At 39.4% G+C, this 13,910-nt stretch overlaps 2 protein-coding genes across 7 annotated transcripts; one reads left to right on the top strand and one right to left on the bottom strand.

The window, feature by feature from the left end:
• Positions 1-3,453: 3,453 nt before the first annotated feature.
• LOC144709379 (uncharacterized) lies at positions 3,454-7,357 on the bottom strand. Of its 4 annotated transcripts, none has more exons than XM_078582924.1 (7): positions 7,273-7,357; positions 7,092-7,182; positions 6,356-6,674; positions 5,841-6,183; positions 5,697-5,737; positions 5,522-5,612; positions 3,454-3,675 (listed from the first exon to the last, which is right to left on the bottom strand). In XM_078582924.1, exons 1-6 carry the CDS (start codon positions 7,298-7,300, stop codon positions 5,559-5,561), a joined length of 876 nt encoding a protein of 291 aa, XP_078439050.1. In that variant the 5' UTR covers positions 7,301-7,357; the 3' UTR covers positions 3,454-3,675; positions 5,522-5,558. The 4 variants fall into 4 exon arrangements, with proteins under 4 accessions (XP_078439050.1, XP_078439051.1, XP_078439052.1 ...); XM_078582925.1 differs by having other exon boundaries at positions 3,454-3,645; XM_078582926.1 differs by lacking the exon at positions 3,454-3,675 and adding an exon at positions 5,383-5,431.
• Positions 7,358-7,943: 586 nt separating this feature from the next.
• LOC144709515 (protein IQ-DOMAIN 29-like) lies at positions 7,944-13,205 on the top strand. 3 transcript variants are annotated; one of them, XM_078583092.1, is made up of 8 exons: positions 7,944-8,087; positions 8,607-8,739; positions 9,269-9,574; positions 10,093-10,260; positions 10,370-10,450; positions 10,531-11,329; positions 12,368-12,433; positions 13,037-13,205. In XM_078583092.1, the coding sequence occupies exons 2-7, from the start codon at positions 8,653-8,655 to the stop codon at positions 12,397-12,399; spliced, it is 1,473 nt and encodes a 490-aa protein (XP_078439218.1). In that variant the 5' UTR covers positions 7,944-8,087; positions 8,607-8,652; the 3' UTR covers positions 12,400-12,433; positions 13,037-13,205. The 3 variants fall into 3 exon arrangements, with proteins under 3 accessions (XP_078439218.1, XP_078439219.1, XP_078439217.1); XM_078583093.1 differs by lacking the exon at positions 13,037-13,205 and adding an exon at positions 12,876-12,938; XM_078583091.1 differs by lacking the exon at positions 13,037-13,205 and having other exon boundaries at positions 12,368-12,572.
• Positions 13,206-13,910: the final 705 nt, after the last annotated feature.

The raw sequence follows: 13,910 nt of genomic DNA, 5'->3' as shown, positions 1-13,910 counted from the left end.
GACCGTCGCTACACAACATGCGTGAACCAGCGGAGCATCGCCAAAACTGGTCGAGTTTGTTCTCTCTTCCCCCCCCCACCCACCCCCTAGCCGACCGCATTGCTGATTGATGTGGAATATCATCATCCGGATTCTTTTCTTGCTCATCCATGACGAACGCACCGTCTGATCCTCGGGCAGATACTACAGGTCACACCTTTTTCCCTCCCCCTCTTTTTTTCGCAGTATCATTATGTCTGCCAGCACGACCTTCGATTGTTCCACTACTGCGAGAGCTTTTCTACGTATTATAGGAATAACCACCATATTCATGTCAGTGGATTTTTTTTTCCTTTGGTGGTGACAGACCTGATTGTTCACATTAGCGGTGCAGACACTTTTGAGTGAAGGTTCCCCACGGTCAACTCTCGAGTTGAACACGGGTCATTTGGAGCTTGGTTGTGCTCGATTTTCTCCGTGTCGTCATCTGGTTACGCCTCAGATCATCCAGCTTCCGACGTACTTTCCCGTTGATTTTCAAACTTTCATATCATTTTCCCTCATTGCATCGCATCTTGTCTTAGTTCACCTGTGATCTAGCACGAACCGTTCGATCCCCGCCTTCATCTTACATCACTTTCCACTGGAGAACACCCGTTATCTATCCTTAGTGACTCCACACTAATGGCTACGGGAACGCCATACTCATCATATGTGTGAGGCTAGATAGTGATATTCTATCTAGAGCACCCAAGTATTCATGGACTTCATTATCAGTGTCACACATGCAATATAATGAATATGTTACATTAATGAACATGGAACGAGATATGGAATATGTGATTGGCTTGCTGGACACATATATTTCCATCAATGGGCACATATCGTATGTGATGCATGTGGGTGAATTATTACAAATACTTTAACACAAGGTATATTATGCAACATGTAACGTGAACGCATGGCAGTTACTCACACTAGAAATCCAATCTAGCACCTCTCATTGCCCAAGTATGAATTAAGATGTGAATGTTTCTTTCAAATGTTCCCTAATGTGCCTATAACATAAGATTTAACTTCAGAAGATACCGGGTGTAATTGAACTCCTTTCAAACTTTTAGGCATTTGCGGGGGTTCATTTGAATGGAATTTTGTTGATGATATCCCAAGGGTGGATGGGCACAATAATATCTTGGTCGTCGTGCATCACTTCTATAATGGTCCAATATTTCTACCAATGTGAACATACAGTTCTATATAAAAAGTAGCCCTTGTCTTCATGATGCATGTGATGAAGTATTAAGCTTTTACAGTATATTTTCAGCATCATCATATAAGATTATCTGAATATACATTATTTGTGCACTAATACATTTTCAGAGTTCCTCTAAAAGGTTTAACCCCCAAAATAGATAGGCTAATAGATCATAACAATGAAATGTTAGAAAAGCATGTATGTGATAACACATGAATTAATATGTTAATACTGTGAATTTATATTTTTATACATAAGTATATGCGCATGTCACCAAGTTGACATGATTAAATCTATTTTTAAAGGGATTTTATGAATTTTTATTTAATGGTATTTTTAAATATTTTTATGATATCATATTCTAAAATAATTTATTTTCTTGAGCCGGTTATTGAAAAACATGCATAACTATTGCATGCATCACCACATCATGCATTCCTTGCGTTTTGTAATGATGAGGATGCCATACGTCAGCATGTCATTAAATAGAAAAAGAAAACGTCTATGTTTCATGCGTGAATACATCACCACACCAAACATTAATGATGACTTCAACATACCATTATTTTTCTCTTACTATATGTAGCACACATTTTGCTCTTACAACTGACAATCATAGATGATGATAATAAATGTGTCAATCATTAAAAGGGAATATTTTTGGAACTTTCAACTGTCAAGGGAAATAAAGAAAGCAACAATAGCATTGATGAGGAGAGAGATTATCTATTCAAACAAATGGCCAAGATTGCTTTAAATTCAAGGCTTGATATCTGATGATCCAGAAGGCTAATTGAACTAAATTTTTTATGGTAGTTTTATCTTTCTCTATTAATTGAGGAATGAATATTTATAATGATTATTCTTGAACTTGCTTTCTACATTTATGGGTAGCTTGAAAAAGATTGAGCTTTTGTGACCTATTATGGGGGTCCTTAGTGTCCTAGGTGTTTGAGGAGAGGTAATAAATAAGAGAAGAATCTCAAAGGAACTTTGAATTTACCGTGATCCTTGAAGAATATAAGGATCTACAATTAGATTTATTGATGTGAGTACATTTTTATTTTATTAATTAAACTAAAAATCACCCAAAACAAATGAACGCCATAATTTTGAGTTTATCATTATGAAACTACATCTTTGCTAGGTTCATATCCATAAATCTTATATGTCAGGGTTTGCCAAGTTAGGACTCTTAGAATATTCTGGCCTAAAGCTGTCGTTGTTGTTGATGATACACACTGCTCCATAAATTGGTAAAATAATCTTCAAAATGTTAAAACTCAATATCATGTTGGCACACCACAAAATGGGTAGTCTTCCATTTTACTGTGTATGGTGTAGTATCCATGGTTCATATCCGTAGGAGGTGCACACTTAGAGCTGTTGTTGTTTATATCCTTTTGGATTCTAAAATTGTTATTTTATTATAGGAATAATAAAATTTTAAAGGGAAATAAGTAAATATTAGGAGGGACAGGTCCAGAAGCACATTAAGCTGTGGAAACATATAAAAGTGCAATATCATGCTTAAGAATAAAATCAAAATTTCATTCGGGACAGAAACAGAAGTATCAATGTGAATAGATGGATGTTGATGGTGGATGGATGAAAAAATGGTCAGTAGGGAAACAAATGGATGAATGGATAGTTAATGGATGCTGGATGCGTCCACACACTGTACATGGAGGAAGTAAAGATATTGATGAGAATATATATAACTTCAATTTAACCAAAGTAGCGATTGGCATTGGCTTGTTTAAGTAACAATATCAGACACCAGATTAGATGTCAGAAGGCTGAAGTCTGATATCCACTTAAATTGATATCCAGATATTGGATGACAATTTATAAGATTGACAATTTATCAGGTACCCATATAATATTGATATCCAGATATGGGTTTGGATCCCAACATGAAATATTTCATGGAGATCTGAGATATTACTTTTAAGGCATTTCAAAATATGGCTTCATATATGACCAACGAATAATTGTCTCTAAGTATTTACTATAAGTTATGTTATATTAAGTCTAATGGGATCAGAAATCATCCAATCTGATAATTTACAAAATATCACTCATCTAATAAGGCCAATTCCCACCTGTTAGATTAATGAGTTCTGCACAGTACACCAGGTTGAGAATGACAGCTAGCCCGAGAAACCATGGCTAGACTTTTCAATCAGAGTCAATAAGAGACGACTAAGCTCAAGCCAAACTCATGTAAACCTTTTCCCCTTAAACTCATGTAAACTCATGTAAAGTTTGAACGAGGGAGTCAATCTAATGGTTCAAATATTCGATTGGATCTAGCATTCAAACAATCAAATTGAAACCTTGATCATACCTGGGATACATTTGATTCGTACTCAATCTTTGCGTCAAGTTCTGATGGTATTCTTTTGATCCTGCACAGTACTCAGATTGAATAATCCAATCTGATTTGATTACAACCAATCAAGTTTGTTCGGTTTGGATCAAATTGTTTGAATGAAGAACAAATAAACAGACTAAATATGTATACCAAATAAATGAAAAGTCTTCCTTTTCCTACAAACTAGATTTTGGACTTTCTGATAACAGATATCACGACAGATACAACAAACAGGCAACACTAGTCACCAAGATTATTCCAATGAGAATAGATGTTTGCTAAATTCCAATAACCAAGATTATTGCTATTCACTATTATTGATAGTCCCCTTCTCCAGTCTAGCAATATATGAAACCTTTTCAAAAGACATTAATGGAGACCAATCTTGTCAAAATCAGAAGAGGCTCCCTGAAAACCCCTTCCATCCTATCTATCGAGGTCTTATATAGACTAAACTTAGGTCCTTGCAATGTAATTTTAAGAAAAATCTGTGACATATGTATGATATACTAAGAGTGGATCTCAGCGAGGGAAAAATATCATTCTATACTTTGTCAGAAATGTCCAATTATACCCTAATGCATGTGGAGATACGGTTGGGCAAAGCCACCAAACAATGTCCTATTCGCCCGCAAGACAGAAGCAGAAATCATTTGAACTTTTTATTTTAATTTATAACTATGTCAGAAATCAAATTTCATGATCAGGGTGCTTTAAAATTAATGGGAGAGTAAATGCCATGTGTGCTCAGAAGTTGACATCAGGTTATTGTTAGAAAAAAGTGCCACACTGAATCTTTTGGGACAGTGGAAAAGTGGGGGATAGATAGGTAGGTATGTATATCTATATATAGATATATATATATAGAGTGGAAGGAAGAGAGAAAGAGAGAGCAAGGAAGAGAGAGAAAAAGAGTGCAAGAGAAAGAGCGAGCAAGGAAGAGAGAAAGAGAGAGCAAGAGAGAGAGAAAAAGAGTGCAAGAGAAAGAAAGAGCGAGCAAGGAAGAGAGAAAGAGAGAGAAAGAGAGAGAAAGAGAGAGCAAGAGAGAGAGAAAAAGGGTGCAAGAGAAAGAAAGAGAGAGCAAGGGAGAGAGAAAGAACGAGCAAGGGAGAGAGAAAGAGAGAGCAAGGGAGAGAGAAAGAGAGAGCAAGGGAGAGAAAGAACGAGCAAGGGAGAGAGAAAGAGAGAGCAAGGGAGAGAGAAAGAGAGAGCAAGGGAGAGAAAGAACGAGCAAGGGAGAGAGAAAGAGAGAGCAAGGGAGAGAGAAAGAGAGAGCAAGGGAGAGAGAAAGAAAGAGCAAGGGAGAGAGAAAGAACGAGCAAGGGAGAGAGAAAGAGAGAGCAAGGGAGAGAGAAAGAGCGAGCAAGGGAGAGAGAAAGAGAGAGCAAGGGAGAGAGAAAGAGAGAGCAAGGGAGAGAGAAAGAGAGAGCAAGGGAGAGAGAAAGAGAGAGAAAAAGAGTGCAAGATAAAGAAAGAGAGAGCAAGGGAGAGAGAAATAGAGAGCAAGGGAGAGAGAAAGAGAGAGAAAAAGAGTGCAAGATAAAGAAAGAGAGAGCAAGGGAGAGAGAAAGAGAGAGCAAAAGAGAGAAATAGGAGAGAAAGAGAGACAGATAGATGGCCAGAGAGAGAGAGAGCACTAGAGACAGATAGATAGCAGAGAGACAGAGAGCAAGAGAGACAATAGATAAGCGGAGCGAGAGAGAACAAGATATATATAGAGAGAGGGAGAGCAGAGAGGGATAGAGAGAAACATTATCTGCCATCTGGAACCTGGAACTTAAATCGCCCTAACATGCCAGCGATGTACTTGAAAACCAGCACTAAAAAAGGAAAAGACAGGTTCATGCAATGCTACAGTAGTCCATACTTTCTGTACATATGACGGGAAAAGTGCAGCCAGAATCACCTACCTGAGATTGTATTCACATGAGATTCCACACCCGTTCTTCACACGGTTTCCACTTCTGGCCCAGACTTGGGTTTCTCCACGTGTTCATCGTGCTGCCAAAACATGGATATCAATTAAAAAACTGAAATGAAAAAAAAAAAGAAAAATCTATCAAGCCATCAGGTAAGAGCCCTTACCAAATTCTCCTTATCCTCCACTGAAACGGGTGCTCTGATAGCTGAAAGGGCAAAAAGACCAACATTTGGCAAATTTCATATCATGTTGATTAAAAATGCTACAATCAGAATTTGACAGAAACTAAAATTTTAAATCGGAGCTACCTATTCCGGGGGAAGGGTTCTTCTTCTTGCTTGACGTGGGGGTGGTCTTAGGTTTCATCTTCTTAGAGTCGGAGCTTGTTCTTGGTGTCAGAGACTTGGGAGCATTGCCCAGATTCTTCTCAGCGGAGGGTATTCTCACCTTGGCATCAGCGACTTTTAAAGGCTTTTCCAGCGGCTCCGTCGAATCAGTAATTTGGGGATTATCTCCGGTAATCGGAGAAGACGCTTGCACTTCTTCTAAAATGTTGTAGCTATTAAGTACCTCTCTTGCAGGTTCTCCCAGTTCTAGAAGCTTGTGGCGGTTGGCGTATGATTTCAGCTCTTCACGGACTTTCTCAAGCGGCTGAAGATAATTATTATAAAGGTATTTATGTAGATGTACTGTGATTTATCTACCAATAATGATGGGTGAATGCCTCATAAATTTGATCCGGAATTCTTTCGGGTTTAATTACACTAATAACCTTATAATTCATCTACGAACGCCAAAAGAGAGACATGGATGAGGAGTATACCACGCATTCGGATTCCAGAGCAAGCTTGAAGAATCCGAGAGAGACGTTGTGCTTGGAAACGGACTCCGAGAGCTTGATCTGGGATAACCAGTATGATACAGAGGAAAGTTGGTTCAAGTTCCTGGCGGACTTTGATCCGTCAGAAATGGGGGAACCGTTGTTTGCCGAAGGATCGCGTCTCTTGACGCGAGTGTTTGAAATAGGAGTCGCGCTTCCAATTGTCGAGGGGACTGAAAGCCTTCGAAGAGATTTGGGAGTTTCGCTCTCCTTTGAGAGTTTAATTGCACCGATGCTCGCGCTAACTCTCGCTGTTGTTCCTCTATTAGCACAGGATAAAGGAATGAACATTAACTGAAATAAAGTTTTACAAATGAAAGCAAGAAATTAATAATTATTGCTTATATTTAAACACCCAAACTCGTATGAAGATCAGGCCTATAAGTTAGTCGGGGCATTAGAAGAATGAACACTAAACAAAAATCTAACCGACAGGAAGTAACTTTAAAAGTTGGTGTCAATCTGTATTAAGGAATTCGTCAAAAGGAGATTACATTTCAACAAGATTATCCGAAGCCTAACTCGAAATTGCTTTGAGTTAATTAGTCTGTTTTCACGGTAATCGTCGGCCGTTGATAATTCTACACGAGCAATCCAACCTATTCTCCGAGAGCAAACATAAAACCAAGAACTCTTGATCGACTGAAGAAACTAATTCAGGAGGTATGATTCAACATACTTTCTCGACGATGAACAGCGTGGAGTAACCTCCGGCAACTTCGTATCACGCGATTTCCCAGCAGACCTTAGCGGATACCGCAGCCTCGACGCTGCACACGGCGTCATGAATGGAAAAAAAAGTCAGCATCAAATAAACAAGAATCGAACACAATGAAACTAATCATAGACGAGAAAATCACTAGGAGGTTGATCCTTCGCCAAATCCATTACTGTCGAACTCTTCCAAAGATGATCGCCCCAGATGAAACTGCTGCTTCTAGTCACCAGCGGTTATAGTTCGTTCCGGACTGTTCGAGAGAATGATATATATAGATAGAGACATATGTGGGTCCCGCTATTTCAAATTTCATATTCGCGCGGGAACTAACAAGAGTTATTTATAATTGACATCTTAAACATATTTTTTAGCTGATAGTTATTAGTTTAATAGTCCAAACTGCTATCGTAGCCAACAGTGGCGATTGAGCCACGTCAGATGAAGATTTAATTGAACGAGTCCGATCGTGAGAAACACGTGTGGATCCCACTTTCAAATTTCATATTCGCACGTGAGCAACAAGATTAATTAATAATTAACATTTTAAACCTATTTATTTACATTATAGTCATTAGTCTGATACTACAAATGCTGCCCGTTCGAACTGATCGTCGCCAACGATGGCGATTGAGCCACGTCACACATATTTTTTATTAAATGAAGCATGCGTAGAATTATAGGTTGACTAGGAAATAAAAGTGCAATTTGGTTTTAGATTTCAGAAGCTACTTATTCTCACCCCCCCTCTGTCTCTCTAAGGCTCGTCGGTGAGGGTAAAGATTAGGAAATCTGGGAGCGGTGGGGGTGACTATATCACATGCCTTCACCCAGTCACCCGTGCCAACTCCTTCCAGTTCACAGCTTATAAATGAGCGCTTCATGTCACATGGAACTACATTTACACTCCTCAACATCCAAACCTTGGCGTTACTGGAGAGAAGTCCAAGATCTGTCAATGTACGTGTTCCCGATGATCGATTCCTGTTTTTTTCTTCTGTTTGCACTGAATTATACAATAGTTTTTGGTGTTTTGTTGACTTGGAGGTGATTTTCTGGTCTAGGGTTTAATTGAAATGAATATTAGTTTCGTGATCTGGACCTGGTTTCTATTTTGACTCATCTCGAACTCACTTGGTCGAACTTAGAGTGTGTGACTCGGGAGATCTAGCAGCGTAATGCGAGATTGGGCATTTCGATTTTTCCTGGCGTACGCGCTTGGGCTGTACTTGTGTTTTGGGCTCGACGAAGTAATTTGGCGGAGTTATTGTGGCTTTCAGCAGTATCATCACTCCGCAGCAGGAATAATCTCCCTTCAATTCGAGAGTCCATGGCTGTTTTTTTGTCCAATATTCAAATCTCGGCCTTTCCTTTACAAGAGTCATTCGGTTGACTCTTACATCAGTCTTATGTATTATGTCAAACTATTTTTTCTTTGCCGTGGGGTACTGAAATGACCAATTTAACTTACTCCTGCAGAGTCGGAAGGTATACAAGCTAGAAGAGCATTGTTCTACCGTGAAAAATGAAAAAATCTCCTGGAAAGTGGATTAAAACACTTTTTTTTGGAAAGAAATCTTCCAAATCTCGTACACCGAAGGGGAGATCTCAAGTAAGTTCGTCTACTTTGTGATACATTTGCACGTGATAATAACCTTACGCGATCATTATGTTGAAACATTAAATTTTAACTGGAATCTGTTGTTGCTTCTTATGCATTTATCTCCTCCGTGAAAAACCTTGTCCGAAGAAAATATCTAGATTTGGGGACTGTAAAATTGACGTCACTAATACGTTTTCAACTCTGATGAGCTTAAAATAGTGTGATATTATTTCAATTTTCTGGCTACCTGAAAATGGTTTCATTTGTTTCCTTGTGTAATCACGTCTAAATATTTTCGCTTCTAAATTTGTGCTTTTCTTCCAAAAGGATAGAGTTTACTCTAGTAATGTGCCAGATATATTTATATATTTACTTATCTGGCTATTTTTTCGAGGTGATAAATGCATGAAATTCCGCATACTGTTTCACGCGTTGGATTTACATGACACCATTTATTTCCTGCATATGATGCCCACTGCTCTTAGCGGACTAGTCCTGCCTTTTCATAAATTTAACATTCAATATTTCCTCTCACAAGACTGCAGATGGGAAGGATCATAATGAAATCAATGAAGGCGTCCCTTTTTCAGTTAGATCGCCAGTGATTTCGGATCCAATTTCTGTCAGTACAGATTATACTGCAAAGAAGCCACAACCAGAGAACGGGGCTAACGAGGATGTGAAAGATTCCAATCTTGTGATATCAAATGGTGAACATGAATCATTTTCCGAAAAGATAGAATCTCAGGTTGAAGCCACAGTCGTCGAAGAGGTAAACTATCCGGTGACATCCAAGGAAGACTTAGCCGCAACTAAAGCTCAGTCAGCCTTCAGAGGTTATCTGGTAAACTCTTTGAATCTTATTTAGGCATTTTTTTCTGGTTTCTGTTGTTTTTTATGGGTTAAGTTGGGATTGATTTTTTGTCTACATTTTCCGCTTTGATTTCCAACATTCAACAATCCTTTTCTTCTTTTTAAGGTTCTGTCGTCTCTTGTGATATCTAAAAATTATTCTCAAACGTCGAACTTATCTCATTTTCTCCATTTCTCTTATATCCATGATTCATGGTAATAGAGAATGGGTCCCCTGTTTCATGGAGAGAACTATCAACACAATGCTGTTTGTCTGATCTTTCCTTCCAATTTCATGCTCTTTCAAGCCTTTTCTGAAATATTTTATCAATATCAATGCTGGTTTCCATTTCTTTTTTTTTGTAACTGTTTTTCCATTCTTTTTTTGATAGAGCACATAAAAGTTGTGATAAGTTCAACTCGTCAAAAGGCTTTAAAAGTTAACCAGTCTTTCTTCCAATAAACATTATTATTAAAATTCTCTTCCTCTTTCTACCTTTTTCCTGACAGGCACGGCGAGCTTTCCGCGCTTTAAAGGGCATTGTAAGGCTTCAGGCTGTGATTCGTGGGCACTTGGTGAGAAGACAAGCTATTGCAACACTGAAATGCACCTGGAGTATAGTCAGACTTCAGACCCTTGTTCGGGGAAAGAAAGTCAGCCAAGTATCTGATCATCAGGTGAAAGTCAATTCCATTTTTTATCACTCAATCAAGTATGTGGCTTCAAATCGTCACAATCATAAACCAGTGCTTCTTTATTAATGCTAGCTACCCTGATCTTCTGCAGGATGTAAAAGTCATTAAATCCTTTGAAAGAACTCGGTCTATCATTAAGGTTGAAGCCTCAGCCAATGCATTTATTCGCAAGGTAGTCTGTTCAATGTCCGTCTTGTTTATTCAACAGTGTGCGTATTTTTCTTCATGATCTCTTCTTTATTCTCCTTACAGATTCTGTCTTTTACAACCACGGATAAGCCCCTCAAGGTCCTGTTTCATTTGACCGACCCGAATTCAGCATGGACGTGGCTCGAGCGCTGGACTTTTTCCAAGTTCTGGAAATCTGCTGCCCTCCAAATAACTCAACGCGTTAGACCAAAGAACAGCGTGAGGAGAAACTTCGGTCCTAGGAAAGCACAGAGCCCATCAGTTCAAGAAAGCTCGGAGTCAGAGCTCGAGAAAGTCAAGCGAAGCCTGAGAAAGGTTTCCAGTGCTCCCCCTCAGCCTTCGACCAATGGCCCAGCATCTGTCGCTGTAGAAGAGAACGGAGGCCATGATATTAATCTGGCTTTCAAGAGTGATGTCTCTCTGGGAGAAGACATTAGTGATGTAACAATGCAAAGCCCAATAGAATGTAAGGAAGAAGGCTTGGAACAAGTGAAGGATGTGCCAGTGGAACTGTCACGAGGAGAAGACGAAAACTCCAAAGACGATAACGGGTCGATGACTCCGGATGAGAGAGTGTCCGCCGAGAATGAAAGAGGCAGCAAGAAGAGGGCTTCTTTCTCTGCTAGGTCGGAACAAGTTGACAATGGTGTGCAGAGTGCTCCCAGGTTGCCGAGTTACATGGCGGCAACACAGTCTGCCAAGGCAAAGTTTTGTGGTCATGACTCGCCGCGTCTCGGCTCTGATGTTAACGAGAAAGCTGCTCTCACACGCAGACACTCTCTGCCATCTGCGAAGCCCGCATCCCCTACTCCGAGGACTCAGAGACCAATTCCTCCATCCAACAGCAAGGCTGGAGTCAAAGGTGATGTCAACTGTCTCATTTGTTTCATCTCCGACTGTTTTGTGTTCAGGGTAGGGGCCATCAATCATGAACAGATTACCGATCGTGATTGATGGGTCGTGATGGTGATCATGATTATGATTGATGGGGATTGCGGGGTCATGATCGTGATCAAGGTGTCATGATTGTCGATCATGATCATGACTGAGCTCGGGATTCCCGATCTGGGAATCTACGAACATAGATTCCCTTGGTCTCATGTTCATGATTGATGGGGATCGAGGGGTCATGATCGTGATCAAGGTGTCATGATTGTCGATCATGATCATGACGGAGCTCGGGATTCCCGATCTGGGAATCTACGAACATAGATTCCCTTGGTCTCATGTTCATGATTGATGGGGATCGAGGGGTCATGATCGTGATCAAGGTGTCATGATTGTCGATCATGATCATGACGGAGCTCGGGATTCCCGATCTGGGAATCTACGAACATAGATTCCCTTGGTCTGATCTAAGCGCCACAGCCCAGGATTCCCGATCAGATTACTCCATTTTCTGTCATTCTTTCTCTTCATCCATTCAACCATCCATTTAACCTTCTGTCTGGTCTGTTGATCCAACCATCTCTCTCTCATCTATCCATCCCTCTATCCATTCTTCCATCGAACCATCTGCCTGTCCATGTTTCCTTCATCTGTCTGTATGTCCAACTGTTCATCCATCCATTCATCCATCTGTCTTTCTCTCCACCCATCTATCCATCTATCCACTTGTTTGGTCATCCATCCGTGCGTCTTTTATCCTTCTATTCATCTGTTTATTCGTCCATCTGTCCATCTATGCATCCCTCCGTTCGTTCGTGTGCCCATCTATCTCTATGTCCTTCAATCCAGTTGTCATGCTTCCTATCCATCCGCCCCTCTGTTCATCTCTCTCTCTGCCTGTCCTACCATTTATAGAGCATCCATCCATCCATTCATCCATCTAATTTTAGATCCATTTTCTGTTGGTCAATTAATAAATCTTTGTTATATTTTTTCTCCTACTTTCATGCAGAGAAACCTGCCCCTGCGGCGTGGAGACGTTGATGAGTCAGAACTGTAATGCTGCTTCTTTTTCCAGGTAGATGAGATGATATTATGTGTCCTTATTGTCTATGTTTCAGTCTAGGTTAGTGGGTTTCATCTTACCGTTGTAAATATTGGAGGCTGAGGCCCGTTTGACTATTCTCTCTTGAGCATGCCAGAATTTCTTTTGATTATTTAGATTTCATCATTAGACAGAGACATTTGATTTCTAGTGTAAGCTAGCTTACTATCTTATGAGACTGTTTTGATTAGCAATAATTGCCACCATCATGTTATGTCATCTAGATTAATGATGGAAATGGTTCAAGGTATGAGTGACCATCGGCGACTGATTGAATAATAAAGGCGAAAACAGGAAGGCTGGGATTCATTCTTTTGAGATCAGCCCTTGATCTATGAAAAACGTCAATTTTGTGAATATTAGAAATCCAGAAATTCATTTTCAGTGCATTCCCCTTTCCCTGTTTTTTTTTCAGCATTTTGCATCGAACCTTTGGGTTTCAAGTTGAAAACAATTCACTGACTTCCAGTTCAAGAATACCTTCATACAATCAAGAGCCCAAATTTGTCAGATCCATAGAAATTTGTTTTATCATCCGGTGAGCTACGATTTGAAAGATATTCTGAACTATTGTAGGTGACAATTACCCAAGCTGTAAGTATGAAAGTATGCTAATTGTGATGATTAAAGTGGATGAGTTACTGTAGGTACGTTTTCTTTTCTGATTCTGATTTGTGAAATTGCTCCCAAATATTAGTAATGCACTCTTTTTTATATGGACCTTATATCTTCATCGATTTGTAATATTGGTATTGGCTAATGATACCCAAATAGCAAAACACTGTCAGACACGAATATTGGTCTGGATGCCAATATCGGATCTGCAATATATAGTGACTATATTGGGCATCTAGTGACATTCACCTGATCATTAACGGAATTAACCAGACAAATGCCCTTTGTGGCAAGTCATGTCAGACGAGGCGTGATGGGAGACAAAGATGTGATGGAAGACAAGGTTGGGAGCCCGTCACGGAAGATGTGACGAGTATGTTCAATAACTAAGGCGTGAAGGATGACGAGGGGTCTGGATGGCTGATATGATGAAATGTTATGCCCTGATAATGGCAGTGGCTTTTGAAAAGATAAGAAAAGGGGAAACAAATAGATTTGTTTTTAAAATAAAAGGGGAGGTGAAATAGTCGGAAAAAAACTGAAGCAAATAGGTATTATTTGTAAGTTTTTAATTCTTTGTAAGTAAAGACTATGTAAAAACAGTAGTGCGTGATATCTGTGTTTGGTGATGCAAAAAAGTGAACAATTAATTATCCATTATAGATTATGCAACAGTAATGCTGTATGCGGTGAACCTAAATATAAAGAAGGTTAAATTGGTGAACATGGCAGAATTTAAAATACACCAATAAAGCTATAACCAATGCAAATTTTAGGAAGAAGAGGACATCAAATGCAGTAACTAGAAAGTTCATTTAATTGATTGACGAGTAAA

This window comes from Wolffia australiana, chromosome 11, assembly GCF_029677425.1.
Source record: "Wolffia australiana isolate 7733 chromosome 11, ASM2967742v1".
NCBI classification, from domain to species: Eukaryota; Viridiplantae; Streptophyta; class Magnoliopsida; order Alismatales; family Araceae; genus Wolffia; species Wolffia australiana.
Note: the sequence above shows the minus strand (reverse complement) of the source record. Positions and strands in the feature narration are given on the sequence as shown.

Coding starts and splice junctions, on each gene's coding strand:
- LOC144709515 (XM_078583092.1), top strand. CDS start 8,653: ATGAAAAAATCTCCTGGAAAGTGGATTAAAACACTTTTTTTTGGAAAG. Junction 8,740..9,268: donor CACCGAAGGGGAGATCTCAA/GTAAGTTCGTCT, acceptor TCCTCTCACAAG/ACTGCAGATGGGAAGGATCA. Junction 10,261..10,369: donor GCCAAGTATCTGATCATCAG/GTGAAAGTCAAT, acceptor GATCTTCTGCAG/GATGTAAAAGTCATTAAATC.
- LOC144709379 (XM_078582924.1), bottom strand. CDS start 7,300: ATGGATTTGGCGAAGGATCAACCTCCTA. Junction 7,183..7,272: donor GGCGAAGGATCAACCTCCTA/GTGATTTTCTCG, acceptor CGCCGTGTGCAG/CGTCGAGGCTGCGGTATCCG. Junction 5,738..5,840: donor GAACCCTTCCCCCGGAATAG/GTAGCTCCGATT, acceptor TTGCCCTTTCAG/CTATCAGAGCACCCGTTTCA.